This window comes from Cottoperca gobio, chromosome 23 (assembly GCF_900634415.1).
Source record: "Cottoperca gobio chromosome 23, fCotGob3.1, whole genome shotgun sequence".
In the NCBI taxonomy this organism is placed as follows: Eukaryota; Metazoa; Chordata; class Actinopteri; order Perciformes; family Bovichtidae; genus Cottoperca; species Cottoperca gobio.
Window position 1 is genome coordinate 15,308,832 of NC_041377.1, and position 27,126 is coordinate 15,335,957.

General features: G+C 39.7%; 2 protein-coding genes across 3 annotated transcripts in view; one reads left to right on the forward strand and one right to left on the reverse strand.

The window, feature by feature from the left end:
* plxnc1 (plexin C1) overlaps window positions 1-18,872 on the forward strand; it is a 32,846-nt gene extending 13,974 nt beyond the window's left edge. Inside the window, exons 14-30 of the mRNA XM_029462104.1 lie at window positions 117-216; window positions 645-746; window positions 2,998-3,101; window positions 3,221-3,262; window positions 3,348-3,472; window positions 4,042-4,240; window positions 5,680-5,826; window positions 11,468-11,636; window positions 12,411-12,511; window positions 13,585-13,660; window positions 15,106-15,140; window positions 15,259-15,354; window positions 15,643-15,806; window positions 15,903-16,050; window positions 16,200-16,340; window positions 16,426-16,500; window positions 17,704-18,872. Of these exons, the coding sequence (XP_029317964.1) occupies window positions 117-216; window positions 645-746; window positions 2,998-3,101; window positions 3,221-3,262; window positions 3,348-3,472; window positions 4,042-4,240; window positions 5,680-5,826; window positions 11,468-11,636; window positions 12,411-12,511; window positions 13,585-13,660; window positions 15,106-15,140; window positions 15,259-15,354; window positions 15,643-15,806; window positions 15,903-16,050; window positions 16,200-16,340; window positions 16,426-16,500; window positions 17,704-17,808 (1,929 nt within the window). The 3' untranslated portion in view covers window positions 17,809-18,872. The remainder of the gene's footprint in view (window positions 1-116; window positions 217-644; window positions 747-2,997; window positions 3,102-3,220; window positions 3,263-3,347; window positions 3,473-4,041; window positions 4,241-5,679; window positions 5,827-11,467; window positions 11,637-12,410; window positions 12,512-13,584; window positions 13,661-15,105; window positions 15,141-15,258; window positions 15,355-15,642; window positions 15,807-15,902; window positions 16,051-16,199; window positions 16,341-16,425; window positions 16,501-17,703) is intronic.
* Window positions 18,077-26,788, reverse strand: cep83 (centrosomal protein 83). Of its 2 annotated transcripts, none has more exons than XM_029462106.1 (16): window positions 26,650-26,788; window positions 25,262-25,468; window positions 24,865-25,015; window positions 24,545-24,637; window positions 23,811-23,942; window positions 23,455-23,706; window positions 23,137-23,268; window positions 22,430-22,544; window positions 21,449-21,593; window positions 21,191-21,340; window positions 20,811-20,886; window positions 20,552-20,706; window positions 20,340-20,469; window positions 19,705-19,808; window positions 19,281-19,470; window positions 18,077-18,695 (listed from the first exon to the last, which is right to left on the reverse strand). In XM_029462106.1, exons 1-16 carry the CDS (start codon window positions 26,745-26,747, stop codon window positions 18,558-18,560), a joined length of 2,268 nt encoding a protein of 755 aa, XP_029317966.1. In that variant the 5' UTR covers window positions 26,748-26,788; the 3' UTR covers window positions 18,077-18,557. The 2 variants fall into 2 exon arrangements, with proteins under 2 accessions (XP_029317966.1, XP_029317965.1); XM_029462105.1 differs by having other exon boundaries at window positions 20,552-20,709.
* Window positions 26,789-27,126: the final 338 nt, after the last annotated feature.

Below are 27,126 nucleotides of genomic sequence, written 5' to 3' on the forward strand. Positions count from 1 at the left end.
CACCAAGCTGCAATTACAGAAATGTTGTGATAATAGTTACAACAGTACAATGTTGTACCAAATAAGTCATCAGAAGTATATTGGTTTTCATGCAATAGTTACTTGTTATTTTTCAGATAAAGTATGGAGACACGACAGTAACACTGAACGCTAGGTCTTTATTACATCTGTACCTGATGCTACTTATCCTTCTGCTGATACCCTGCATTATTGTTGGTAAGTACACAAAGTACAGTTTAATGATTTGACCTGCTACCATTACCACTATTTTTCTGCCTCGGTGCTGGAGGACCGTCCGTCGCATTCTCGTGAACGCGATACCTCAGGGTTGCCCTTAAGGGAATTTCTTCAAAGTTTGGCACACACGTCCACTTGGACTCAAGCGTGAACTGATTACATTTTGGTGGTCAAAGGTCAAGGTCACTGCGACCTTAATAAAACACATGTTTGGTCATAACTCAAGAATTCTTCTATGCTAATTATGATAACATTGCACACATTTCTAATAGAATATAATGACAAAAGAATGACATTTTTGACAGACGTGGATATAAACTGCAACTTGACTGGTTGGTATACAACCATGATGTGTTAATTCTAGTTAAATGGTAAATTCTCTTTGTTTGCTTGGTTTTGTCTTTCAGCGGTGGTGATCATCAACCGAAACCAACAAAAGAAGCTCACTTCTAAGATGAACCAGCATATGGAAGACCTGGAGCTTGACATCAGGAATGACATTAGACAAGGTCAGTAACAAATGTTCACAATATAGCTGTAGTATAATGGTAAGGTAGGCCCATACATTGGGTATTGAGCACACATCCACACCAGAATTATTAGTGCCAGAGCTCTAATAACGTTGGGCACCAAGGACCTATTGTAAATAATAATAATTATTCTTATATGTCTTTGGACACCGAAACTAGGTGCTTGGGATGCTCAGAATTATATGAAAGTTGATTCTCGTGCTTGGGTGTGACAAAAAGACTCAGTACATGCATTACACGTAGACTTAAGAAACATCTCTATGCTTAATGCTCTAAAACCAACAGGAAGTCAGCTATTTTGAATTTAGTGTGATTTGTTCATGCATTTTGGCCTTTTATAGGTGCTGTACAAATGAACTCCTCCTAGAGAATTAATCAGATCTGAGCCATAGTGCTACTTACTGTAAACAGGAAGTCAGACAGGAAGTTAGTAAATGCTCTATCTTAGTTCTTGTAGATCTCAGTGCAGCGTCTGATACTGTGAACCACACGATTCTCCTGTATCGCTTGTGGTTCGGTCGGCATTCCTTGATTGGTTCCACTCTTATACATTTAACTGTTTCTACCGGTAGCTCATCCTCCTCATTGGCAAATATTTCATGTGGAGTTCTGCAGGGTTACGTTATAGGTCATCCTCTCTTTCTGTCTTTACATGCTTCCATTGGAAAGAGTCATCCAAAACTCATAACGTCTCTTTTCACTGCTACACAGATGATACTGAGATCTACCTACCTACCCCCTCAATTCCCAAAGTCAGGCAGATGTAACTCAATTACAAAACTGTCAAGAAGACAGGCTCATAATTTCTTTCAATTAAATGAGGACAAGACAGATCTTGCTCTTCGGCCCCTCTCTACTCTGTAAACGCTCACGTTTGCCAAAATATATGTGCCTCAACCCCGAAGGCGGACGTGCACAGACCAACACAGAGATCTGCTTATGAGCTCAACAAGGATTTGTATGAAGGTTGTGCATGTAGCCATGTTAGGCCACTACAGAGCTGCCCTTCTCTATTTTGGCAAAGCTGTAATAAGCACCAACAGGAAGTCAGCTATTTTGAATTTAGTGTGATTTGTTAATGCATTTTTGGCCTTTTATAGGTGCTGTACAAATTAACTGTACAGTTCAATGTCAGTCAGTCAACTTTGTTCCGGGCTGAAATATCTATAGACTTTAAACATTCATGTTTCCCTCATGATGTCATTAAATAACTTTGATGATCTCTTAAAGTAGTTCATTCATAGCCTAATCGCCTTTTTACCTCTGCCGATTTCAACTTCAAAAATGTATTTTATAATGTTATTTTGACCGACTCTCTGAGCTTCAGCACTTTGATGAAATTGTAGGCTTTAAAAAAAAAAGTAATAAAATTTAGATGGACCAAGTGCTATATGTGAAATTCTGCCCTCTATTTCTTTGGAGCAGGTGGCTTGGTATTACATTGTAACAAGTTTGAAAATGGAATTAATCTGAGGGTGTGGAATTAGAAAGAAGTTATTTTACCAGACCTCTTGAGTCTCGAGGCTACATTAACAACTAGCATAACACACACGAATCTCCAACCGAACTGTTGTTGGTTGAGTTGCATTGGGGAAAATGTAGAGTGTGTGAAATAATGTAAGTGTATATTTTACAATGTTATAGGTAAATCGACCTATAACAGTAGTCTTTTAACTTTTCATTTTACACCATCATCTGGGTCAAAATTTTTACTTGTCCAATACTTTGGTTTATGACCAAATGCCTGCAAAACTAATGATAATCCCATCAACCTCAGCTGTGTTTTGTTTTGTATTGCTAATGAGCATGCTATCACACTAAATTTAAGATAGTGAACATGTCAAACATCAGACCTGCTAAACATTTACAACTTTGCCTAAGTGTTAGCGTCTCAGAGCTGCTAGCATGCTCGTACTTGATAAATGGCTCAACCTAATCAAAAAGTTCACTATACTTTCTAGAATTAACTCAGCCTCGACACACATGCAGTTCCTCTTTATTGGTGGCAAATTCCCTGAACTTGTTCCTTTTCCTGATGTCATACTTCAAATACGGTTGATGTTAAAAAGAAAATGTTATACACGAAGCGAACTGATGCTTGCTTCAGACGTTTGCGACACTAAAGAGAAATATGTATAATCTAAATTGTCTTTTGTACTATTTTTCTCCTGTAATACCAGATTCAGACATTCAACACACACAAGCAACCTCACTTAACTGTCCTCCACAGGTTTTGTGGATCTGCAGACAGAGAAAACTGACCTGATGGAAAATGTTGGAGCGATTCCTTTCCTGGACTACAAGCACTTTGCCTCCAGAATCTTTTTTCCTGAGGTACAGCGTAGCTGTAAAAACAAATCACAAAAGCTAAATGCTGTAAATTGTGAAATATCAAATATAATACAATCATTGCCAGATGTTGAATGTTTTTTTTATGTTATTGTTTTTTTCAGAGTGAGTCATTGATGACATCGTGTATCAAAGACATTGGTCAGGTAAGGTATTTTACACCAGCTGTTGTTGATGTCGGTACCACTTTGTAACAATGTCAGTGATTGTTGTATCCGACCTGATCATCAGGATGTGGTGAAGGTTCATCTGGACGACTGTTGCCAAGGCTTGTCCAGGCTGCTCCAAGACCAGCTCTTCCTCACATCTATGGTGAACGCTCTGGAGGAACAGAAGAGCTTCACCATCAAAGACAAGTCAGTTTGTGGTGTTTTACTGTTTTACTTATTTAACTAGTCAACTGATTGGTCATTTTGGTCTGACTCGCCCAAGATTTATTTAATCGATTAGTCTTTTTATTTTAATGCTTTTTTCATGTTGAATGACTTATTTCCAAGAAACCTTTCATTACACCTTTGGTAAAAGACAAGATATAAAGTGTTGCTTTTTAATTTTCTTTGTGGAGAAATTCAGATCTGTCGAAAAAAAGAAAATCAATTACTCGTCAAAATCATATTAGTGTTATTCGACTAAGATTTTCTTTTGTCAAGTGACACCCTCAACAACAGATGTTTGAAGTATAGTCAAATGCAGTTGTAAGTCTTTTCTATTCTATTTCGGGTCTTACTGTCTTTTTGCATGTCAATGTCTACTGTACAAGAATTTGTTGTTTTGTCCGATCAACAGTCCAAAACCCAAAGATCTGGCACCAGTTCATCCATTCAATCATATTCTCCTCTTCCTCTGCATTATATTATGTTTGAACTCATCCTGTATCCTGTTCTGTCCTACTTTTGTCTCCTCACCATTATGTATTCGCTTCCAGATGTGCGTTGGCGTCATTACTGACCATAGCACTCCACAACAACTTGTCGTACCTGACGGAGGTAATGGAGGCTCTGCTTTGGGCTCTGATGCAGCGGAACAGCAACGCTCAGCCCAAACTCCTGCTACGACGCACTGAGTCTACCGTGGAAAAACTGCTGACCAACTGGATGTCCATCTGCCTATATGGCTTCCTCCGGGTCAGTTGCTCTTACGTCTCTTTATAGCCTTTGCTGTTCTGTAAAGCGGTGGCTAGATAAACCTTTTTTGCTGAGTAAAAGCCAGGATTTACCTTCACATATGTTGCAGCATACTGCAGCGTGTTTGTCCTTTGATTGACCTTTGATTATTCAGATCTTGTTAGGGAAGGGCCCTTCAACGATTTTCAGACCAAGGACCCCTTAGCTGAAAGAGAGATGGAGCATGGAGCCCCTACCCCCTAGTTACGTATAACATTCAGTTGCATATTAAACTGGGCCTATAATAACATTATAACATAATGTGTAGGGTGGTCTTGTCATGTATCCACATACCTTTATATGGTGCATACAATTCTAAGTTATTAAAATGATAATAAGTAGCCGTAGCTAACTAGTTCGCTATTATGGACTTTTGGTCCGACAGCACGGAGCACGGAGCTCTGACAGCACCCGTCATCGGCGCCCGTCCCCCCGTGGCACGGAGCTCAGAAAGCACGGAGCACGGAGCTCTGACAGCACCCGTCCCCGGCGCCAGTCGCACGGAGCTCAGAAAGCTCGGAGCTCTGACAGCCCCCCCCTCCCATTGCACGGAGCTCTCACAGCAAATATTGTTATATGCGATTAATCGCGATTAATTAATCACAAAGCTTGTAATTAATTAGATTAATTATTTTAAGCGCTTGACAGCCCTAGTATTGACACCCTCCTGTGTTAGGTGTGTCAAACTCAATTTCACCAAGCGCCACACTGGGAAATGAGAATCACATCAACGGGCAGAAGTTTATTGACATGCTTTTATTTAATCCAAAAAATGTAATATCTTTATATCTTCATATAAAGTCGTCTCACATACAATTTGGTCCACATAAAGCCCCCCAAAAAGTTTTTAAAAAATGAGTTTAGCCTTCAAAGCATTTAGTGAAACAAAAATAAGTCAATGGGTTGTGTGGAACATTTAATAAAACAAAATAAAGTAAAATATCTTTGATAATGTACTTTACATGTTCCATACAACCGAGCCTTCTGGCACACAATCGTCTGCACATAAAACCCTCAAAATTTAAATTGAAGGTGCAGCCTATTTCACAGACGTATGACGCATCAACGTTGGCATGCTACTTAGCTACATAGATCTATTTCCAGCCTCCAGATGCCTGACATCTTTTTATTTGATGCAAGTTCATCTTTTTCAACTACAACTAGATGGGCCAAAATTGTTTGAGAACCTAAATTGATATGCGGGCCGGATCAAAAATTGGCAAGGGGCCGCATTTGGCCCTGCCCCATTTATTACCGGCAGTGTCAATTAGAATGAACCAAAAATAAAAATGTCACAAACTAAATTTCCCCACTCTGATTGACACCGAAGATAGCTTTACACAAAATCAACTTCTGTGCCTCGTTTGACCGACTGACTTCCTCGTTCTGATTTTGTGCAGGAAACTGTTGGTCAGCATCTGTTCCTGATGGTGAGCGCTATCACGCAGCAGACCGCAAAAGGACCTGTGGACTGTGTGACAGAGAAAGCTCTGTACACGCTCAGCGAGGACTGGCTGCTGTGGCAGGCTCAAGACTTCAGCTCCCTGGTACACACACACACACACACACACACACACACACACACACACACACACACACACACACATACACATTCACACATACATTTGCACATTTGAGCAGATTACTTGGGTCCAAACGAGATCATTTCCTGTGTGGTGTTTTTTTACATCCTAGTTACCAAACTTTGTGTGGTACGTTTGCGTATGTATCTTTTAGTACGTCGCAAAGTTCAGTCAGTTGTGCTTTTACATGTGGAGGCAGTCATTAACACTTCCCAATTCTTACTTCTTTTTTTTTGTTTTTTGTTTGGTAATTAGACGACATAGCTGCACCTACTTAATGCTTAATGTGTACCGACCAAGACCAGGGAGAGACATTATACCTGCTAAACATTGTCATTGTGAGCATGGTAGCATGCTAATGTTAGCATTTAGCTTAAAGCCCCTCTGTAGGCTACCTGTGTACATCCTCAGCACTATAAGCTACACGCAGTTGCGGTGAAATTATTAGCGTCTTCAGAGAGTTGGTGGTAACTGAAGTGCATTTCATACAATAATTGCAGCCCAAAGTGCTTCACAGCAAAAACATAGAAATTAGTACAAAGTTAGACAGAATAAGAGCATTTACAGTACATTAATCACAGTGTTGATGTAAATGAGTGTGAAATAGCATTTACTTAAAACCACATTACACCATTCTTGTAAATGTTTTAAACTATCAGAGCCATATTTTGAAAGCATGAGATCAACAATGGGCCCCTGTGGCCTTTCAACTGGTTTACTCCCTTTGCTACCCATTCTTGGTCGTCTCCGTCAACTTCTTTATTGACTTTTTTACCTTTCTACGGTTAAAACACAGACGTCCCTGCGAGTCCAGATTATTTTGGCAAAATCTAGGTTTAAAGCCTGTTTCATAAACAAATCCTAGATTTGTTAACTTTTATGAAATCAATCGGGCAAAGCCAGTCCTCTCTAATATATTAACATATTTATTAGAGAAACTTGCTCTTTTCCCGTGGTAAAACAGTCTATTTGATCTCAGGTGTTTCAAAAATACACACTCTTTTACCTTTACACATTCAATGTTAAATAGCAGAATTAAAATAGTATAAAATAGCATTGGAAATAGTAACAATGAACATTACAGAATGAAAGCATTTAAATGTGTTTAAAGTTGCATAGATTAGCAGCATTAAAGATTGTTTAAAATATCACCATTAAAAGGCTAAAGTAAAGAGATATGTTTTTAGTTTACTTTTTTAAATATTGAGAGAGCTTGCCTCCCTAATGTCTGCAGGTAAAGTGTTCCATAGCTTTGGTGCATAATTGCAAAGGGCTGCATCCCCGATGACACTGACAGTTTGCAGTTTAAATGAAGGAAGCAACCCAGCATGTTATTTTTTTTAATACATGAGAGAAAAAACAAGAAAACAATGAGAGTATTAAAACAGCTTGTCAATGAACAGAGACTGCTACTGAACTACTTCCACATCCATGTATTGTAAAGCCCTTTTCGAACATGCAAAGCAGCTTTAAACAGTTTGGCATGGTTTTTATTTATTGCGTGTTTTCAGATCTTAAAAAAACACATTTCCTGGACGTTGCACAACAGAGAAGTTGAATGGCAAAAAAAAAAAATATATATATATATATCATATATATCAATTGCGTAAAATAAATGGGGTTTTGTTTCATTTCATTTATTCACCTTTAGACTTAATAATCTTTTCTGACTTCTGTTTCAAGTTTCATAATTTTAAGGAACTTGGTAACATAAGTGAAACTGAAAAACAGAAATAGCTCATCCTACTGGTAGGAAATATCTGCTTGCTGCCAAAATGAAAATGAGTGTGAAAGATGTTTGGTTGTATCAATTATGGATGTGCTGCCACTATGGTGACAGGAAACTAAATATTAAGAGAGGCTCGGGTTGATCAACAGCCTATTAATATATGTAGAATACTACGTTTTTTTACTTAATACTTGCTCAACCAATACAGCTCATTTGCATATGTCCCAAAATTGTAGGAGCCAATAGCCAGCTTTTATAATTGGACAGTTTTTAGAAGTGGGAAGACATTGCATACGTTCATGTACATTACTGTACTACTTCTGAGGAGAAGTAACCTTAAAATACATACAATTCTAAACTTTGACAGAAGCTGTTTAAGGAAGCAGCACCGCACAGTCAAACTCTTGACAGAAACATCTAATTCAAGGAAGTGGAGCGTTTCAGCATTTTTCAGATTAAACGCATGAATTAACCCACATGCTGTATGAACAAGCTGCCTTCGGACCCCACAGAGCTAGAGAGATAAATTCCTGACACTAGATGCAGGCAAAAAACTTCCATTTTAAACGAGACTGTCATTGACATCAGTGAATGCAGCATGGCAAGTGTAAAACAGAGAAAGCTGGACGTGGAATGTCGCACTTTCCAGGAGAAATAGACGAGCGCTTATTTTTTTGTGGAAGTAAAAGGCCAGTGTGCCTAATTTGTGCAGACTTACTTGCGGTGATGAAAAATAATCTCGACCGTCATTACAGCACGAAACATGCCGAACTGCACGAGCATAAAGGACGAGTGCGTTTGGATAAAGTTAACGCTCTTCGGCGGATTTCTTATAAAACAGAAAGATACATGGATAAAAAAGTTGCTTTTTTGCATTTAGCATAAAAGAAAGGTGAAATGAATGGGCTGTGTCTTAAAAAAAATTGCAGAGGTTATGAGTTCAATAATTAGTACAGCCCTCGAAGAATGTTGTAAAAAACAAATGGCCCTTGATAGGAAAAAGGTTCCCTACCCCTGTATTAGATGGATGTTGGCGTATATACGGTATTTTTGCACTTTGCAGGTGTCTTTAAGGCCCCATTTAGAACAAAACGGTGACTCTAAATCAAACTCTTTGTAACTCTGTGGGTTTGATAGTAAAGTTGGTAAAAAATGCATTCAGTGGACCTTATTCATACGGATGATGTACACAAGATCCTGAAAACACATTTTCTCAATCTGTGTCTTACTGTAAATTCACATATCCTTCTTCCTAGAACAGTTTTGTTTTATTCACATGAGAGACTTCTGTATTTGGGTAAAAACAAATTATATAAATAAATAATAGCTAAGGATGCTTTTTTCCCCCACATATTAACTTTGATTGTTGCTTATTTTGTCAGTTATAGAGAAATACTTCAAATTTCAAACCAAGTTTTCTGGGGTTTTAAGGTTTTAGCCTCTAAATATTTTAAGGATCAAGCTTGACTGCAACAGTAATCCCTGCCAATCATATTATATGTATCAAATGTTTGAGAGTAAGTTAGCTACATGTGTTTGTGATTTGACAAACAGACATTTATGGGACATTTCCACATGCATGCTACCTGCAAAGAACCCTCTGAAACCCGGTGGATTGTCGGCGTCAATTTAACTATCTTTAAGAGGCTGCAGCTCGGCATAGGGAATGCATTACAACAATATCATGCTAGCTTGTGACGAAAGGAGGCTAAATAACGCTCTAAAGTTAGTATAACTTATAGCCAGGCATGAACTGCCATGGGTACATTCACAGGGGTTCCTTGACCTCTCACCTCAAGATATCTGAATGAAAATGGGTTCTATGGATACCCACGAGTCTCCCCTTTACAGACATGCGCACTTTATGCTTATGCTAATGCTAACGCGGTTTCGTGCAAAAATCATGCAGTTCTTTGCATGCAGTATACATTGGGGTTTTTTCACCTATTCTAAAAAAAAAACATATTTGAATATTTCTGCATGCTGTGGTCCATTAACAGTGTTGGAATTGCATAAATTGCTGAGAATCTTTTGGATTCAATGCATTTGAATTCACGTCCATAGTAGCGTTGTAGTGAGACCATTTTTTTAAACCTGACCTCACTGTATAAAATCAGCTGTTGTGACCACGAGGATAATCACGGCGTCGTGAAACTTTACAACCTTTACAAGACTGAGGACATACAGAGGATGTATGTCTTTCCCAGGATTATTGACAATGAGGGGGTTTATGAGCAGTTTCCAGAACAGAAGTGCTCGCCATCCGATCACCAAAAAATGCAATTCTTGCAGAAAGAAGGTTGTTGACACCAAATCACTGGAATGCATTTTTGTTTTGAGTTCCTCAAGGGCCTAATGTCTTAATGTGGGATCTTTTATCATTTTCATCAATTATTTTATGATTTATGACTAGAGAAACTTGACACACATTGCTGAGCTTCATCTCAAATCTTCAGGTTCCCATCTTTCAGATGATGTACACCACTTCTATGTGGCATCTCCTGTTGACCTGCTTATCTTCCTCTAAAGACCCCCGCTCTCCCCCTGAAAAAGACAAAAATGGGTCTTTCAGGTTTACTGTTTTGGACATGAAATGTACATTTGCAGTAGTCAACACATGAACACATGTCCGTTGAATTATCCCCAGTACACTCTTCTAAATGAACACTTGCACATTTCCTTTCCTCTGCTGCTGCAGTGACTCGACTCGAACATTTTATCTAATCTAATTAACCATCATCTCACTTTAACGCTCGTTTCCACCCATTAGATGGTGTTTGTATTACCCGCGAAACTGAGGAAAGGAAATCAGATGAGTTCTGAAGATACATGAACGCCGTGAAAGCCTTTCATTAACCACACCTTCCCTCGGAGATCCCCACAGCTGTGTTATCCTTTCCAAAAAATTAATGAAGGATGACATCTGTGGGAGCTCTAATATTTTTCCTATATGATATAATATGAAACAGCTGTTGTTTCGAAGACACAGCGCTTCAGGTTCTGTTTGTATGATGAGAAAACAGGTTAGCATTAGTGGCTATCTTAGTGGTAAGTACAAATGTAATCATACTGCACAGGCAGGCAGCTGTGTGCACTCTTCTATAGATTCCACAAGCAGGTGGACAAAGTTCTCCGATCTTTTACTCAATTAAAACTAGTAATTCCACAGCTTTGCATTCAAAATCTTACTTAATTAACAATACAAAAAGTATTTGCATCAAAATATACCGAAGTACTGAAAATAAAAGCACTCATTCTGCACAACGATTCCATGTAATTGGATTATAATGGTTGATGCAGTGTGTGTGTCAGTGTGTGTCTGTGTCAGTGTGTATCTGTGTCAGTGTGTGTCTGTCAGTGTGTGTCTGTGTCAGTGTGTGTCTTCGTCAGTGTGTATCTGTCAGTGTGTGTCTGTGTCAGTGTGTCTGTCACTGTGTGTCTGTGTCAGTATGTTCATCACTTTAATGTTGCAGTTAGTAAAGGATTTGTATACTGTAGCTATACTATATACTGCTGGGTAGCCTTTATCTTAACCTGTAATAATACATGACAAATTATTTGTCGATTATATTTTTTATTATTAATCTGAATATTAAAGTAACGCTCAGATAGAGTAAAAAAATACAATATTTGCTTCTAAATTGCAGTGGAGTAGAAGTATAAAGTAGCAGGAAAGTACTTGAATAAATGTACTTGGTATCTGTCCACCGCTGCTGAGTATGCGTCTCAGAATAGTAGCTCATGATTGAATGAAGACACATAAATTCAGAGAGGGTTGTTTTGGTTATTCATAAAGATTGGGCTGAAGTTGTTACTGGTAATTATCAAATGCAATGACATGTCAATTTTGTCCATATTGCTGTCTGTTGCTTACAGAAGCTGAAGGTGTTGTTTGCAGTGGGCAGTGAAGGAGAGGTGAGCGAGCCTCTGGAGGTTAACGCTCTCAGCTGTGACTCAATAGAGCAAGTGAAAGAAAAAATCCTGTCCACTTTCAATGCCAAGTTTGGTTTCCCCTACAACAACCTTGTCAGGGACTTCCATGTCGGTAAGTAAGAGAGTCAAATCCTGTGCCTTTTAAATACAAACTAAGAACTGATCCCACTAACAACTCTTATCTCTGTAGAAGAAACGTGATGTATCTTATTCCTATGTGCCAAACTGTTTAAAAAACATCAGTTAGCCACACTGTTGCACTGGGTGACATTTTATTTTATTACCATGAAGCCCTACGTATACTGTGGTTGAAAATGCTTCTCATCTAATGTACTATTTCCTCCTGTTTGAGTAACATTAGCTGTTTTAGAGAAATTACTGAGCCTCTTAAAAAAATCTAACTATATATATTTGCGAACTGTTTTCTGTCTTACGTCTTAAAGGGACAGTTTATCCCAAAATCAAAAATACATATTTTCCCTCTTACTTGTAGTGCTATTTATACATATAAATTGTTTTGGTGTGAGTTGCCGAGATCTTAATAGATCTAGAGATATAATAGAACTAGATGGAACTCAAAATGTCAAGAAAATACATTTGAAAAACTCAACAGCAATGTTTCTTTCCAACATAATTCACGGACCTTTTTGTGAGCAGTATCAAGTAGGAACTATTTTCTTTCGACCAAACCACACCTGCCAATGAGTGAGCACGTCCATGGGTGCAGTGATATTTTATTTTTGGGGCGGAGTGCTAGTTCCAAAGCAATCTGGATTGATAAATAACACGACAGCTAATAGGAAAAATATTACTTATTAAATATTATATATATATATATATATATATATATATATATATATATATATAAAAATCTCTTTCCCCCCAGAGTATGAAAAAGATGGATCGTTTCTTCCTCTTGAGGAAGTGGATGCGAGCTCTGTAGTTATCGGGGAGGTGACGATGCTTAACACACTCAAGCACTACAAGGTGAGAAATAGGAATAGTGTTTCTGTTTGTGTTGTGTGGTAAAGACGCCTCACTGAAAAAAGCTGCATCTCAGTCAAAATGAAAGCAGGGAGGCCGAGCTGAAACTGAATCAATGAGTATTATTGTTCCTGTCTCCGCCCACAGGAACAGAGCATACATACAGGCATGCTTGTGGTGGTTGCAATTAAACATTTGACAGAAACTGGATTCAAAATGTAAATAAAAAAAAAACCTCATTGCAAACACCTCCCTTAATATTTTTTGAACATAGAGCTTTAACAGGAAAAGGCTACATACTTTTGACACTCTGGAAGAGCCAAAAGAGCAGCGAGCAAGAAGGTGAAAAACATCAAAAAAGGTGAAAGAGCGAACACCCACATAAAAGCCCATCATAGACCTTGTGGACTGTTAGATGTTATACTAAAAGAAATAAAGCTTCCTCTTTGCTGAACTCTTGCAACTGTTGTGCGGGGACTTCAGTCAAAAATGTGTTTTCGTTTTCTTAATTTGTTGTTAAGACTCGCCATTTCCCATAACCGACTACAGAATTTAATGTGCACCGAAAGGGAAGTTTCTCCATCTCTCTTTGTCATTAAAAGCTCAGGAGAAGAGAGCATTTTTATGTAAAAGAAAAGAAACACACTGGAGGAAGAGTGGGTTCGTAATGGCTTCATAATGGGATCATGGAGTCTGTTTGTGCTCTACATGTCTATCGTCTATCAGAGTACCAGCAGAGCCTGGGAAAGATGGACTCATGAGTTGTATGAGAGCCTGGAGGCCTGGACTTACACATCATTTAGTCAAGCAGGAAACAATACATAGGTGTTGCTGTCAGGTGAAATCCTTGTAATGTCCAATACAGGGGAAAAGTATGTTTTACTTAAAGTAGAATAGAGCAAATGTTGTCTTAAGTTCCTGAATAGCAGGAACATCTAACTTGCAACACCCGCCTATTATTTCAATACCTATTTATAGCCATTTCTCCCAATTGTTTGCTCTCATCTCATGCTGTCATAGTCATTTTATCACCTTTTACCATTTATTTATAAACCTTTCTGTATGTTCTCCTGTAGGTTCCTGATGGAACAACAATTAAAGTGCTTTCTAAGAAAACGCATCCTCCTCTGAGCCCGCAGGGAAGTCTGAAGGGTAAGAGCTGAGAAGGAAAACACTATTAACTTAACACTTTTAAATAGTTTTGTGAAATATAACTCACTTTTTTTAAACAAGGGTTAGGTGTGAAGATCAATGCCACTCTCATGCCTTTGCACTAATTATGGAAATAGAGTCAGGAGGGGATTATCTTGGTTGTTCATTTTGTAAATTATGCAAGTAAAAAAATAGACCATAAAGACCATGCACTCCGTGTTTTTGTCTTAGGACTTTAACCCTTTCACAATAAGTGTTTTTCTTTTCTTTTTTTATTCCTCAAAACATTATAAACACATTCAAAACAGCAAGGTTAAATGGACAATTAGTAATTAAAAGGATTTGGATAATTACTATAAGTTATTAACTTACAAAACATATGATTAATATGCTGTCCTCAAAGCCACCAAACTCCATTGTCAGAAACAGTCATTTTAGCTCACTAATCGTAGTAAAACACGCTTCATTTAAACGCGACAAAAACAAAATAATACTCATCAAAACCATGTTTTTCTACTATCTCAACAATCACCAACTATGGTTTGGTCGAAATAGCCTCCTAATTCAGATGTATAATTTAGATGTGACATATGTAGGCTACATATAGAAAGAGAGAGAGAGAGAGATAGCGGCAGCAAAGCTAGGTTAGCGTATAGCATCATGTTGCGTCTTCTTCTACTCAACCTTACTGTCTAGTCAAGTACAAGTGCCGCTTACAGGTAGGAACGCTAGTCGTTGCTGCTCTATTGGTCAGAAGTATTAATAACTTCTATCACTAAAGAGAGAAAAGATGTAAGTAACGTTGTTCAGTGCCGCATGTAACCAAAATGGCTCGACAAATGGTGATACAATTTCCCAGATCTTTTGGCGATCTTCTGCATTTATGGGCCCATAGAGGCTTCCCTCGGGCTCATTCACATGAACGACATAGGGGAAATAACTCTGGATTCAGCAATTAGTGTGTTTTATTTTTAAGACCTAATAATTGAAATAGGGGCTTGTTCACGAGTTCATACTGGGAAGTTGATTTACCTAAAATACCATCACGTGATGGACCCGGAAGTTGTAATTCCAAGGTTTGGCCACGGGGAGCTTGGTGCAAACTTGTCCCAAACCGGACAACAGCAAAACTAAAATGATATAGCTATGTGTGCATAAGTAAGAGAATTGAAGCAGATATTTAAAAGAAACGCAAAAGCTACTTCCCCATATAACTAAATACTTTTATTATGCGGTAATTGGTAATTAAATGGTAATTAAATTACTTTTAAGAGAAGAGAAGTGATGATTGTGAGGGTTTCTTTTTGTATAAATGTTTTTAGGATAATCCTACTCATTGTGTCTTTAACAAATTCTGTAACCAAACCAAATGCTAGATGGAAGATTAAGGATGCTTATTATTTCTGCTATTGATTGCACTGTTTCTGTTACTCTTTTCCTTTTAGATGATGAGAACTTCTCTGGAAAATACTTCCACTTGGTACGAGGCAATTTGTGTTTTTATGTTTGCAGAGGTTCATTTTAATCACTGCACATATTTGCGCACATGGCGGAATATTATAACGGAATTTGCAGTCGACTAATTCAATTTTCTGCAGATTGATCCTGATGTAGAGGAGGACCAAAGAAAAAACCCAGAGAGGAAGAAGTTAAAATTGAAGGAAGTGCACCTCACGAAACTGCTCTCCACCAAGGCAAGAGGAAACACACACACTCTAACTCTAATGGAGCTGACACCAGAATCTGTCTCACATGTTTATCTTTACTACTGCAGCAGTGTTAATGTTGCAGAGGAAGCATGCTATTTTGGTTACTTTTTTTGCATTGCTTCACACTTGTGTTTCATTAGTTCCATCTCCTTCCTCCTGTTCTGAACTATAAGGGACGGCAGAACATGATCTCTCTCTCTCTCTCTCTCTCTCTCTCTCTCTCTCTCTCTCTCTCTCTCTCTCTCTCTCTCTCTCTCTCTCTCTCTCTCTAAGGTGGCATTGCATTCATTTGTGGAGAACCTGTTCAAATCTATCTGGGGGACGCCGAACTGCAGAGCCCTGCATGCTATCAAATACTTTTTTGACTTCCTGGACGCTCAGGCCGACAACATGAAGATCACCGACCCAGACGTCCTGCACATCTGGAAGACCAACAGGTATTGTTGCATCATCCAACGCAGGGTGAAAAGATTTAGTACAGAAGTTAAAACCGCAACTTGTTCTTCATGACGCGTCTTCATGCCACTTTGCAGTTTGCCTCTGCGCTTCTGGGTCAACATCCTGAAGAACCCCCAGTTTGTTTTCGATATGAAGAAGACTCCACAGTTGGATAGCTGCCTCACCGTCATCGCTCAGGCCTTCATGGACTCCTTCTCCCTCAGTGAGACCCAGCTAGGAAAGGTAACGTGCAAGACAATGGATCCTAATTTACTTTTACTTTCCTTGTTGAGACAGTAGGCAGAGGTTGATCAACCCTAATATGAAGACAAAAGAGAGTTTTGCATCTATGAATGCTGAGAAACTATACATTTAATATCATTGTGTTCCAGCATGCACCAACCAACAAGCTCCTCTACGCCAAAGACATTCCAAAGTTCAAACGGGAAGTAAAGGCCTACTACAAACAGATCAGAGAGCAGCCACCGATCACAGACTCAGAATTCAAGGAGTTCCTGCGCGAAGAGTCAAAGGTGACGTCCATTTCGCTGCAAAATCTTTCAAAAGTGGCAGCATGAAGACGAGCAGTGACTGGATGCCTGTTTGTTTTCATTACAGAAACACGAAAGCGAGTTCAACGAAACCGTAGCCCTCAGAGAGCTTTACAAATTCATACAGCGGTACTTCAAAGAGGTTAGTTATTTTCATCTCAGGACTAGCTCACGCACTTTTTTTTTTTATGGAGAATAAAATCTTTAATCTTTCAAACTCAATTTCACTAAGGGCCACACTGGGAAATGACAATCACATCAAGGGCCGGACATTGACATGCATTTATTTAATTGAAAAAATATCTTTGATTTTATCATCGCATGTCATATATAGTCCTACTCGCATACAATTTTGGTCACCAAAGCATTTAGTGAATCAAAAACAAGACAACGTTTGTGTGGAACATTTAATAAAAGTAAAAATATTTTTGATCATGTACATATACAGCCGAGCCTTCTGGCATGCAATCGTCTGCACATAAAAACCATAACAAATGCAGCCTATTTCACAGACCGAAATATGTCACATGATTGTTGGCATGCTATGTAGCCACATATATTGGCCTATTTCCAGCCCCCAGACATCTTTTCTTTTATGCAAGTTCAGCAATTCTGAAATTATTATTTTCAGGTGAGATTAAAATTTGAGTTTCATGTGCCTTTTTAATGAAGAACTGATGAAGTTGGAGATGCCACTCCAACAATTCATTCCGCTTGTGAAATTAACAGTCACATGAAACCCTGTGTGTGTAGAGGAAATTAGATTTTAAAACTTCTTCTGCTTATTTGCTCAGACCTCCGTTTCCTGTTCCTTGTGGCATCATTCAACAAGAGAAGTGAAAACATTACACAGCATAGCGCCAGCTTGTTATAGGCTGCATGCTTTTGGAGTGTACTCTTATGTAAAAAGAACCCATTTGGCATTATAATGAAAGAGACTTGACACTTTCAATTAAAAAGGTGTGTCTGGAATATATCTCAACATCACTTGACATATTTTAACAAGTTCATAGGAGAAGCAGATGGTGTAGAGCAGGGGTATTCAACTAAAATGCAAAGAGGTCCAGTTAGAGAAAATGTCCTCTGGATGAGGTCCGCGTGATTTTTTTGTTCTCTCTTCTCTTTTCCTCTGCTCCGTTTCTGACTGCAGGTGTGAGCGCACTCAGTCAAAATTGAAAACCTTAATTTATTGATTATAGGTTCGGGTCCATATAGCTCGGCGTCTAGATCCGGACCGCGGTCCGCCTGTTAGTGACCCCTGGTGTAGAGTAACCATTCAGCTACTAACTATTCTCGTTTTAACTGTCTTACAATTGCTTTTTTACCTTTTTTTTTTTTTAAACAGATCGATGAGAAGCTGGACCAAAACGGAGCCCCTGCTGAGCTGAAGGAGCAACTACATCATCTTAAAAACTCCTTTGACGGACTAAAAGGCTGCACCTGGAACTGAACCGCTATCCTTTTCCTGCCCCGACGTGACAAAAAACACTCGGAATTCTGGGAAGTTTTTTGCCATTTAAAAAAAATCAACTTTTGAAGATACTGAAGTGAGAAAAAAAATAAATAAAAAAAAGGGGAACATTTTTACTGAAAGCAGATTGGTGACGAACACATCTGTTGACCGGTTGTGTCAATGTGAAGGTTTTGTTCTACGATGCAGGTAATCGACTTGTGTATGTGTGCGTGTGATCTCGAGTCATTTTGAATTAAAGTCAAAATCACAGAAAAAAAAGAAGTGTTTATTTTTTTAAATCAATAGTTTCAATGCAATACAATTAAACTTGTTGGAATTGACATAAAAAAAAAAATGTGTATATACATTGTGCAATTCACAGCTTGTAAGTGCCTTTTTTATTTACTCCTCTGTATAAACTTTGCATTTTTTCCAACAGTGGCTTCAGAGCAAACGTGTGTAAATAACAAACATCTCAATACAAAAATCAAACCCTGAGGATGTCATGGTCAATTAAAATGAAAATATGTTATTTTATAAAAATAAAAAAATGAAAAGGTGCCGCTGTAACAGCAGACACATCAACGCTGGCAAAATCCATTCTCAATTGTCAATTTTTATGGAAATAAGTCAATAAATAATGCTTCCACATTATTAACACTGCTGGTATGCTTGATGTGACAAACAGAACACCGTCTCACTCTGTATTGCAAATGCAAGTCCAAAAAAGGAAGTAGTGATGGGGTTCAGAGGTCAGGCTGGGGAGAAGTCACCCTGTCCCTCTGCACCAGAGATCCCAGTTCCTCCAGCTGCTGCTGCTGGGCGCTTTCCAGGTCCTCCAGCCTGCGACGGAGCAGCGACAGCTCCCTCTGATGAGTTTCCTCCTGCGGCGGCGTGGAAGGAAAACAAGCTAATGTTACAAACGCTCTTTTCACTAGCTGCATTAATTAACCGATGTGTCATCCCTATTTATATCTATCAAACCGATGTGTTTGTGTTCTTGTAAATAATGTTGTGCTCTTCGAAACAATTGAATTAAAGTCTCTTACTTTTGCACCGAATTGATGCTTTTTTACTTTAAAAATGTCATAATCATGAAAAGGATTTTTGCTTCTTATTGTGCAACATTTCACACATGCCTCCCCTCTTCCAGTGTTCATTTTTTTTGGCAACTTTTACCCTGTGGTATGTTAGTTTCACTATGGTGAAGCTGCTCTGCTTCTACAGATTGTATGTTTGACAATTGAGGTGGGTGAGGAGCTTTAACAGCCAACCTCTGCCTTCTGGGTTTGTTTGTGATATATGATCTTCATTTTATTACCATATGATAGGAACAGATATTTGCTCATTTTCTAACTTCTGATGCTCTCTGTACTCTACGTCAGTGATTTTCAACCACTACAACTTTTTTTTTTTAAAGTAAAAAAAAAAAAAAAAAAAAGGTGCTGTTTACTGCTAGTAATGCTTACTGGAATGTTGGCTAACGGCCCTTCAGACCCAAAGAGGAGGAAGGGGGTGGGTGTGGAGGCCAGGAAGGCGGGGCCAGCGTTGTAGGGACCCTGGTCGCCCAATAGGAGTCGTCGAAACTCGTCATGTCGTCGCTGCAGCTCCTTAATCCGACGTTTGAGTTGAGCTTGCTCCTCTGAGAAAGATGAACGTCTGAGAAAAAAAAGTGGAAATAAGACTACACTCTTACTATTAGCCATGACATGCCAGCTTTCAAGCAAGTCCCAATAATTCCTAATGTTAATGGTTAAAAAGAAGGAAAAACATTTTGTAAGAATATTTCACACAGGGCTTCATGTTCTACTTTTATTCAGAAAAAAAAAAAAAAGGAATTTATACCAGTGACATAACAGATAACAGTTCCTATTCATAACATCAGAAGTTTACTTCTTGGCTGCAGCAGCTTCCAGTTCCAGCTCTTCTATCTTGGCCTCCCGCAGCTGGATCTTATCCTGGAGTCTTTTCTCTTTGTTTTCGGTAAGCGTTTTCCTCTGCACACACACGCACACGCACACGCACACGCACACGCACACACAGTCATTTCCTGTGTGGTGTTTTTTTACGTCCTAGTTACCAAACTTTGTGTGGTACGTTTGCGTATGTATCTTTTAGTACATCGCAAAGTTCAGTCAGTAGTGCTTTTACATGTGGAGGCAGTCATTAACACTTCCCAATTCTTACTTCTTTTTTTTTGTTTGGTAATTAGACGACATAGCTGCACCTACTTAATGCTCCATCTACTAAAAAATATATATACACACAGTACACCTGATCTTTTCAATACAAACACACTTTATTGTCAAATATGGTGCTATGATATAACATTTTTAAATTGTCATCAGCAGGTTCCAAATCAAGTTTCTCTTCAAACCACACCAAGCTGTTATCATCGGCTCACATAGTCCTCTTGTGGAGAAGAAAGCAACATGCAGCATAATCCAAACCTCTCTGGAAAGTATTTGATGCATTCTCAAACACTGCTGAAATTAAAAACATTGTAAAAAAAAAAGGAGCAGCAGTACCTTTTTCTGGGCCACTGCTGCCCTCTGCAGTTTCTCTTTGACACAACAGTATTTCTGCTGCAGCTCAGCATCCTGATCCTGCAGTTTGTGTTTCTCCTCCAACCACTCAATCCGACGGTCCTCCACCAACCTGGAGGAGGGACAACACGGTGGGGGGGATTAAGATGGTGGGATTATTTAGTTTTATTTGAAGACAGGCGAGCAAGATGTACCTCTCTGCCTCGTGTTGGCTTCTCTCAGCCTGGGCTCGGGCCGTCCTCAAATCCTCCCTGACTCTGTCCAGCGTTTCTCTCAGCTGCTGGTTTGTCTCCATCAGGTCACTTTCAGAGTGAGACAGTGTGCCCAGCTGAACACCCAGTTCCTGGTTCTGCTGTTGGGTAACAAAAAACACATTTATTTCAGCCATACACACTCCCCTGGCTTTACTGACTGCAAGACAAACACACTTCGGGGCAGTTGAAGTCGACTCACCTGCTGCAGGTCAGCGACCTCTGCTTTCTGTCTCTCGAGCTCCTCAAGCTGTGAGCTTTGCTGCTGTAATTTGCTTCTGTAAAACACAACAGTTAGGGAGACTAGTTATAGAGATTAAATGACAAGCAATCACAAGGAAAAGCTATTTTTCTCGTACGATTACAAATGGGGATCATACACCTAATTTAAACATTCCTTGTGCTGTAATTTCACTAAATAAAAGTATAGAGTTGAATAAAGATAACTAACCCTATAGGTCGCTATAGTGTCACCACTTAGCTGAGACATGGCAGATAACAATAGTGGACACTACATAAAGAATGAGCGTCTTGTTCTTCACTGGCTGTGTAGAATGCGTAACGTTCAGCACAAATGCTGACCTCAGGTTTTGCAGTTCCCTGCGGACGGACTCTTCTCCTTGCTGGGCGCTACGAAGACGCTCCTCCCATTCCTCGTTCTGGGCGTGGTCTGCAGCGTCCTGCAGCGCCCGCTGTTGTTCCAGAGAAGCAATGTGGTTCTCCATCTCCAACCTAACAACACAAAACAATAGAACAACAGGTTTTTGGTTTTGTAACGACAATGATGGCATCTTCTCCAGTAACTGAAATAAAAATAAATAAAAATAAGGTTATTCTCACTTTTCCTCGTGCAAGGTGGCAGTTTTGCGGAACTCCTCCTCGCGGGCGGACTGCACCTTCCTGACTAACTCCCGCTCTTTCTCCACCAGAGCGTCCTTGTGTCGCTCCAGCGCAGCCTTCAACACCTCCACGTCTGCCTGCAGACCTGAGACACACAGAGTTCACAGGAGAATCTCAGGGCGATGGGGAAACAGGTAGATACACACGGTCATATATGTATTCTTCTGAGACATGAAGGTCTGGATCAGTTGACTTGTAAGTCAAATACAATTCTGACTATCATGATAAAAGCACAAAGCAAGACATAGAATCTGTTGCTGCAAAACATTTTTGCCACTTACAGTACTTTTGGCCTTTCCTAGACAGGAAGACAGATGTGGAGGGAGAGACGGGTGACGCAGCATCTAACCTAGTGTTGCACGTCATACCGATAGTAGAAAGGCATCGCAATAACCTGCCGTGAAAAAACGCTACAATACCCATTTTATGAGTACCGCTACTTTAAGAGCTGTATTTATGACTACGATGATTTACGCCCCAGGCTTAGTGGCCATGATTTTCTCTCGTATGCTCGCTGCTCTTACTTATGAAGGTAATAAAATAATAACAGAGTTTCTCCAGTCCTAGTTGGATATTAACATATGAACACACCAAAGTACAATAACTCCTGTTGTTTTATAGCTTCTTTTCACATATTCCACTGCCTTGCATTGTCACGGTCATCATTTTTTTAAGTTCCATGTTCTGTCGTCTATTATTCATTACTTCTCCTGATGTTTTAGGTTTTTTGCCGTGCTAGGATTTCAGTATCGGTATCGAGAGACAGGTATATCAAAGTCATCATTTTGACACACTGATGCAGCCAAGAACTGAATACAAAATCAAAAAGGGGGTTAAGAGAAAGAGAAAAATTAAATATAGAAACCAGCAGAAAGCCAGGAGCTCAGAGAGAGGTGTGTGTGTCTTTGTTGTGAGTCATACCGTCAGTCTGGCCCTGCAGAGCGTCTCTCTCCCTCTCCAACTCCCCTTTAGAGCGGGCGCACTCCAGTTTGGCGCTGGCCACCTCCAGTTTCTGTAAATGCTTCAGGCTTTCGATCTGGGAACCAGAAAAAGCTACGATATTAGATAATTGTGGCAGTGGGGTGTGGTTAGGGCGCCGGCTGCTGGGGAGAGACAGGAGTGTCCCAGCTGGAGGCGAGACAGCTGAACGGAATCAGGTAATCAGTCACATAATAAATGCATGGTGATGGCCTGGTTCTGGTCTCTTGCAGTAGGCTGGGTTCCAGAGGAAGACGGAGACGCTTCTTCAGCCACGAAGCAGCGCAGCCTGGAGAGCAGCGGACAGCAGAGCGACGGACAGGAGAGCGACCTGTCAGCTGTGCCTGTGATAGCCGCTTACCTGTGTGCGAATAAAGCTGTGTGTGTGACACTATACTCTCTCTCTGTCATCCCTGTAACGGACTGTGGACAAGAGGCTCCACAATAATATCATTTTGTTTTTCACAATACATGACGACAAAACACAGATTTTGTTCAAATCAAAAACTATGGATAGATAACTTTTCCAGCTTGACGCATCATAAACCCTTTTTACTGAACCTGGCATAGAAGACCAGACAGCACTTTTTTAAAAATGATATTGAGGTTGATAAAACATCTCGGGAGGTCCGGGTCAGAGAGCAGCTTACCTGGCAGGTGAGAGAGTTGACCTCTCTCTCAGCTTTATGCAGTCGTCCGGTGAGCTGGCTGTCCTGCTCGTGCGTCAGATGAAGCTCGCTCTCCATGCGTTCCAGCTGCAGACGCAACGACTGACGCTCCGCCTGTCACACCAACAACCAATCAGATCCAACAATCACCAAAGAAATTACAATATAAGATCAAATGTTTTCATCCTAAAACAGGGGGTAACTTTAGTAATTGCTGTGAAAATAAACAAAAAGATAACGACAGCAACATTCAGGGCTGTACAGCTGTAACAAAAAGTGAAGAAAGTGCAGCTGTCTCACCTCCAGCGCCTTCACTGCAGCCTGAGACTCTGTTATCTGTCTGATCTGGATGCGTTGGACGTTCTCGGCCTGCTGGCCCGAGTTGTCTTTCTGGGCACGAAGCTCGGCCACCTCGGCCTCCAGGCCCTTCAGCCGCAGGTGGAGCTGCGCTTTCTCCCTCAGCAGAGCCTCCACTCGTTTCCCATCACGCAGTGGGTCTGAACCCTGGTACTGAGACACCAGGTCCTCCCGGTCCTTCTCCAGACGAGAGATCTGACAACAGGAAGGGATCATTTCAATTATTATCTACTTATAATGTGCATAAGAATAGCTAGCGTAAACAACCCAAATGCAGACCAACCGAACAACAAACCAACCTCAGCTTCAAAGCGGATCCTCGTCTCCTCCAGTATGTGAGCATGTTCTTCTCTCTGGTGGTCAAACTGGGACTTGAGAAAGGTGAAGTCATACCGCAGCTTGTTGTAGTCAGACCTGTACTTTTCCGTCTCCTGGAAAGAAAGAAAATGAATCACACATCTAAATCAGTGAGAGAAGAGTGGAAGCAATCAAGCAGACACAATGGAAATCAGCTTGAAAGCACAGATTTTCAAGAGTTAATCAATGTTAATCTCTTGACCGCAGCTATTGACTTAATAGCCAAAGCTGCGGGCGGCAATTTAAAGCAAAGTATTAAAAGATACTAGAAATATTTATGTCACACATTACTAGGGATGTGGTGAGAACTGATACTTTGGTACCAAGTCAATGCCAAAATTCTGAAAATGTGACGGTACCCGTTTTTTACAGTACCGCAGGTACCGTAGTACCGTCAGGGTTGAGACTAATGTTGTCCCGTCGTCCCAGGGATTATAGAAAATGTGATTGGACACAGCTACGCGTCCCCTATTATTACATTTTTTGTGAATTATGACCAGTTTAGCTTCCTAACAAAAACATGTATGCAAAGGGTAATAAAGGAGTGTATTGTGAAGCACATGGGATTTATTGTTTTATTTTTTACCATGGTATCGAGTTTGTATCCAGAATCATAGAATCTCACTGGTGTTGGTATCGACTACAAAACTTGTGGTATCGTGACAAACCGACTTACCTCCTCCAGTTTATTGAACCTTTCTCTGACTGGAGCCTCCATCTCCTGCTGCACCTGAGCTCTGAGCAACTCCAGCCGCTGAGGGGTCATAACCTGGTCTCACACACACACACACACACACACGAAAGTGAAGTTTCACAGTGGCAATTCAAATTTTTCAAAACAACTATAGCCGGCACGGAAGCATAAAATCCTCAACCACAACAGAAACAAAATGTGTCCATCTGTGAATGTCAATTTGGTCAATCAAAGAGCAGCAGAATGCATCATTCCAACAAGTTTCCTTGCATGACACTTTCTCCTTCTCGAGCTTAGTTTACCTGCATTCGAAGCTCTTCAAGCTCCCTGGTTTTGTCCAGCATTTCTCCTCGCAGCTCCGCCAGCAGCAGCTGCAGTTTCTCCTGCTGAGCCTGTCTATCACTCAACAGGCGCTTTAGTTCACCCTGCGCCCGGCTGAACTCATCCTGCAAGCTGCAAGAAAGATTACAGGTCAGAGACTGAGCACAGTGCAATGTCAACAGATAATTGAACCACATGGGGAAACTGAAGCATGATGCATGGTTATGGAGAGATGGTTGTTTTCAATGTTTTCTGTATTCCTGCAACAATACAATATTCATAAATCAATGATACGAGTTTACTTTGTTCCCTCATAATTCATACTCAATATAAAGCAAAAGACAAGGACTAAACATGGTTATATTAAATCAGTTTTACCTGGCGTGTTCAGCCTTTAGTGTCTGATAGTTGGTCCTATGGTTTTCGCACTTCATCCTCTCATCGATTAGCATCTTCTGCAGCTCCATCTCTGCTCCCCCCAACCCGGCAGACAACCCCAGCATGGCTGCAGACTTCCCCATCCCTGGCTCCAGGTTTGGCATGAGAGGTGCCGACTGGCAGAGGCCAGAGGAGGTCATCTCACCTCTGCAGGAAAGAGCCGGAAACAGGAGGAGATAAAGAAAAGCTGGGTGAACCACGCAATAGAATTTATCAACAAAAAAAAGGAATAGTGGTTGTCTGCAAGTCCTCCGTTCTTTATCAGTGACAAAAACTGCCTGCAAGTGTGGTGAGGCGCTCTTAGAGGGCAACAAGTAGGCCTGCCTTTGTTGTCAGTTAGTTACCATGGTGGCATTGAGAAGAGTCCCGCAGCTACTTGTTAAAATCACAACTTCTTAGCAGTCAAGGCAATCAATCTCAAGTGATTAGTTCCCTGGCTGCTGGGTCTGCTGTGGATATGCAATCTGTGATTGCAACTATAAAACCACTTTAGCCACTTAACATCAAGCATCCTGTCCATCTCTGAGGCAACTTTTAGACCAACGTTTCTGTCAGGATAAATGAACACAACAAAGCCGATTTCAAAATGCACAGCACACATTGTATTTTCATATATAAACTTTTTTTAATCCAGAATAACTAGTTAACCTCGAAGTCCCATAAAACAAAACTAACGTTATTTAACATAAGGGTGAGGTTTGTTGATATTGGTCTCCCTTAAAATAGTTACAACCTAGTAGCGTTAACCTCACCCTAAGCTACACCGGAGACACACACAAAATCAAGTCTCTGGGTCAACAGTTGTGATAACAATATATGATGTACTTATATTGGCTGCGGGCTTATCTTAATTCCAGAGTTACATCTGCAAACTGACGGCTCAAATGTGTCAAAAGAATTGAGTTGTTTTTAAATGTCGCGCTCTTTGTCCCGCGACATTATCCTAACTAACCAGATAACATTAGCTACTTTAGTGCGTCCGTTATCGGACACTCCCTACTTCCGACGTTTCCCATGCAAAGTCAGGACAATTTACTTTAAACAATCAGCCATTATCACGATACGGACATATTTTCTCAATGAAAATGCAAACGACTAATAACTACAATTCACACAAGTTAGACTGCTACCTGCAAGCTAACATAAACAGGAACTATAGACTGTAGGACAGGAAATAGGAACCTTAGCTTGAAAACATGGCTTGCGCTATGTACAACTCGGCGCATATTTGGGTTTCAAACAACCAATTACGACCCCATAAAGTATTATTAAACAACACTATTATTTACTTTACAAACTCGAGCAGTTGGCTGCAGAAAGCCACTTACCTCTTGTTGAACTTGGAACTTTTTTTCCTGCTTTCTTTCTGTCTATTTGCTGAGCTTAGCCAGCTAGCTAATCTGTAAACTACAAACTGTGGGATCATGGGAATCTTTTCCCAAAGTGCATTTCTCTCGTTGAAAAACACAACTTTCACAAAACCCTATGAAAGGGCTATTTCTCAATCAAGACTTTCATACTTGCTCCATATATTTTTTTTATATATATTTATATATATAAATATATTTATAATATATATAGATATATATAAATATATATAAATATATTTATAATATATATAGATATAGATATATTTATATATATATATATATATATATATATATATATAAATATATTATATATGATGTACATATTTGTACATTTTATGTATAATTAATATATATATATATATATATATATATATATATATATATATATATATATATATACATAAAATGTATAATATATATATTATACATAAAATG

Bases quoted from the DNA above. Each gene is read 5' to 3' on its own strand.
- cep83 (XM_029462105.1), bottom strand. From the start codon at position 26,747: ATGATCCCACAGTTTGTAGTTTACAGATTAGCTAGCTGGCTAAGCTCA. The intron at 25,016-25,261 runs GTAAAACTGATT...TCTTTCTTGCAG, and splicing joins CTAAAGGCTGAACACGCCAG to CTTGCAGGATGAGTTCAGCC. The intron at 22,545-23,136 runs GTAAGCTGCTCT...TCTGGTTCCCAG, and splicing joins TCAACTCTCTCACCTGCCAG to ATCGAAAGCCTGAAGCATTT.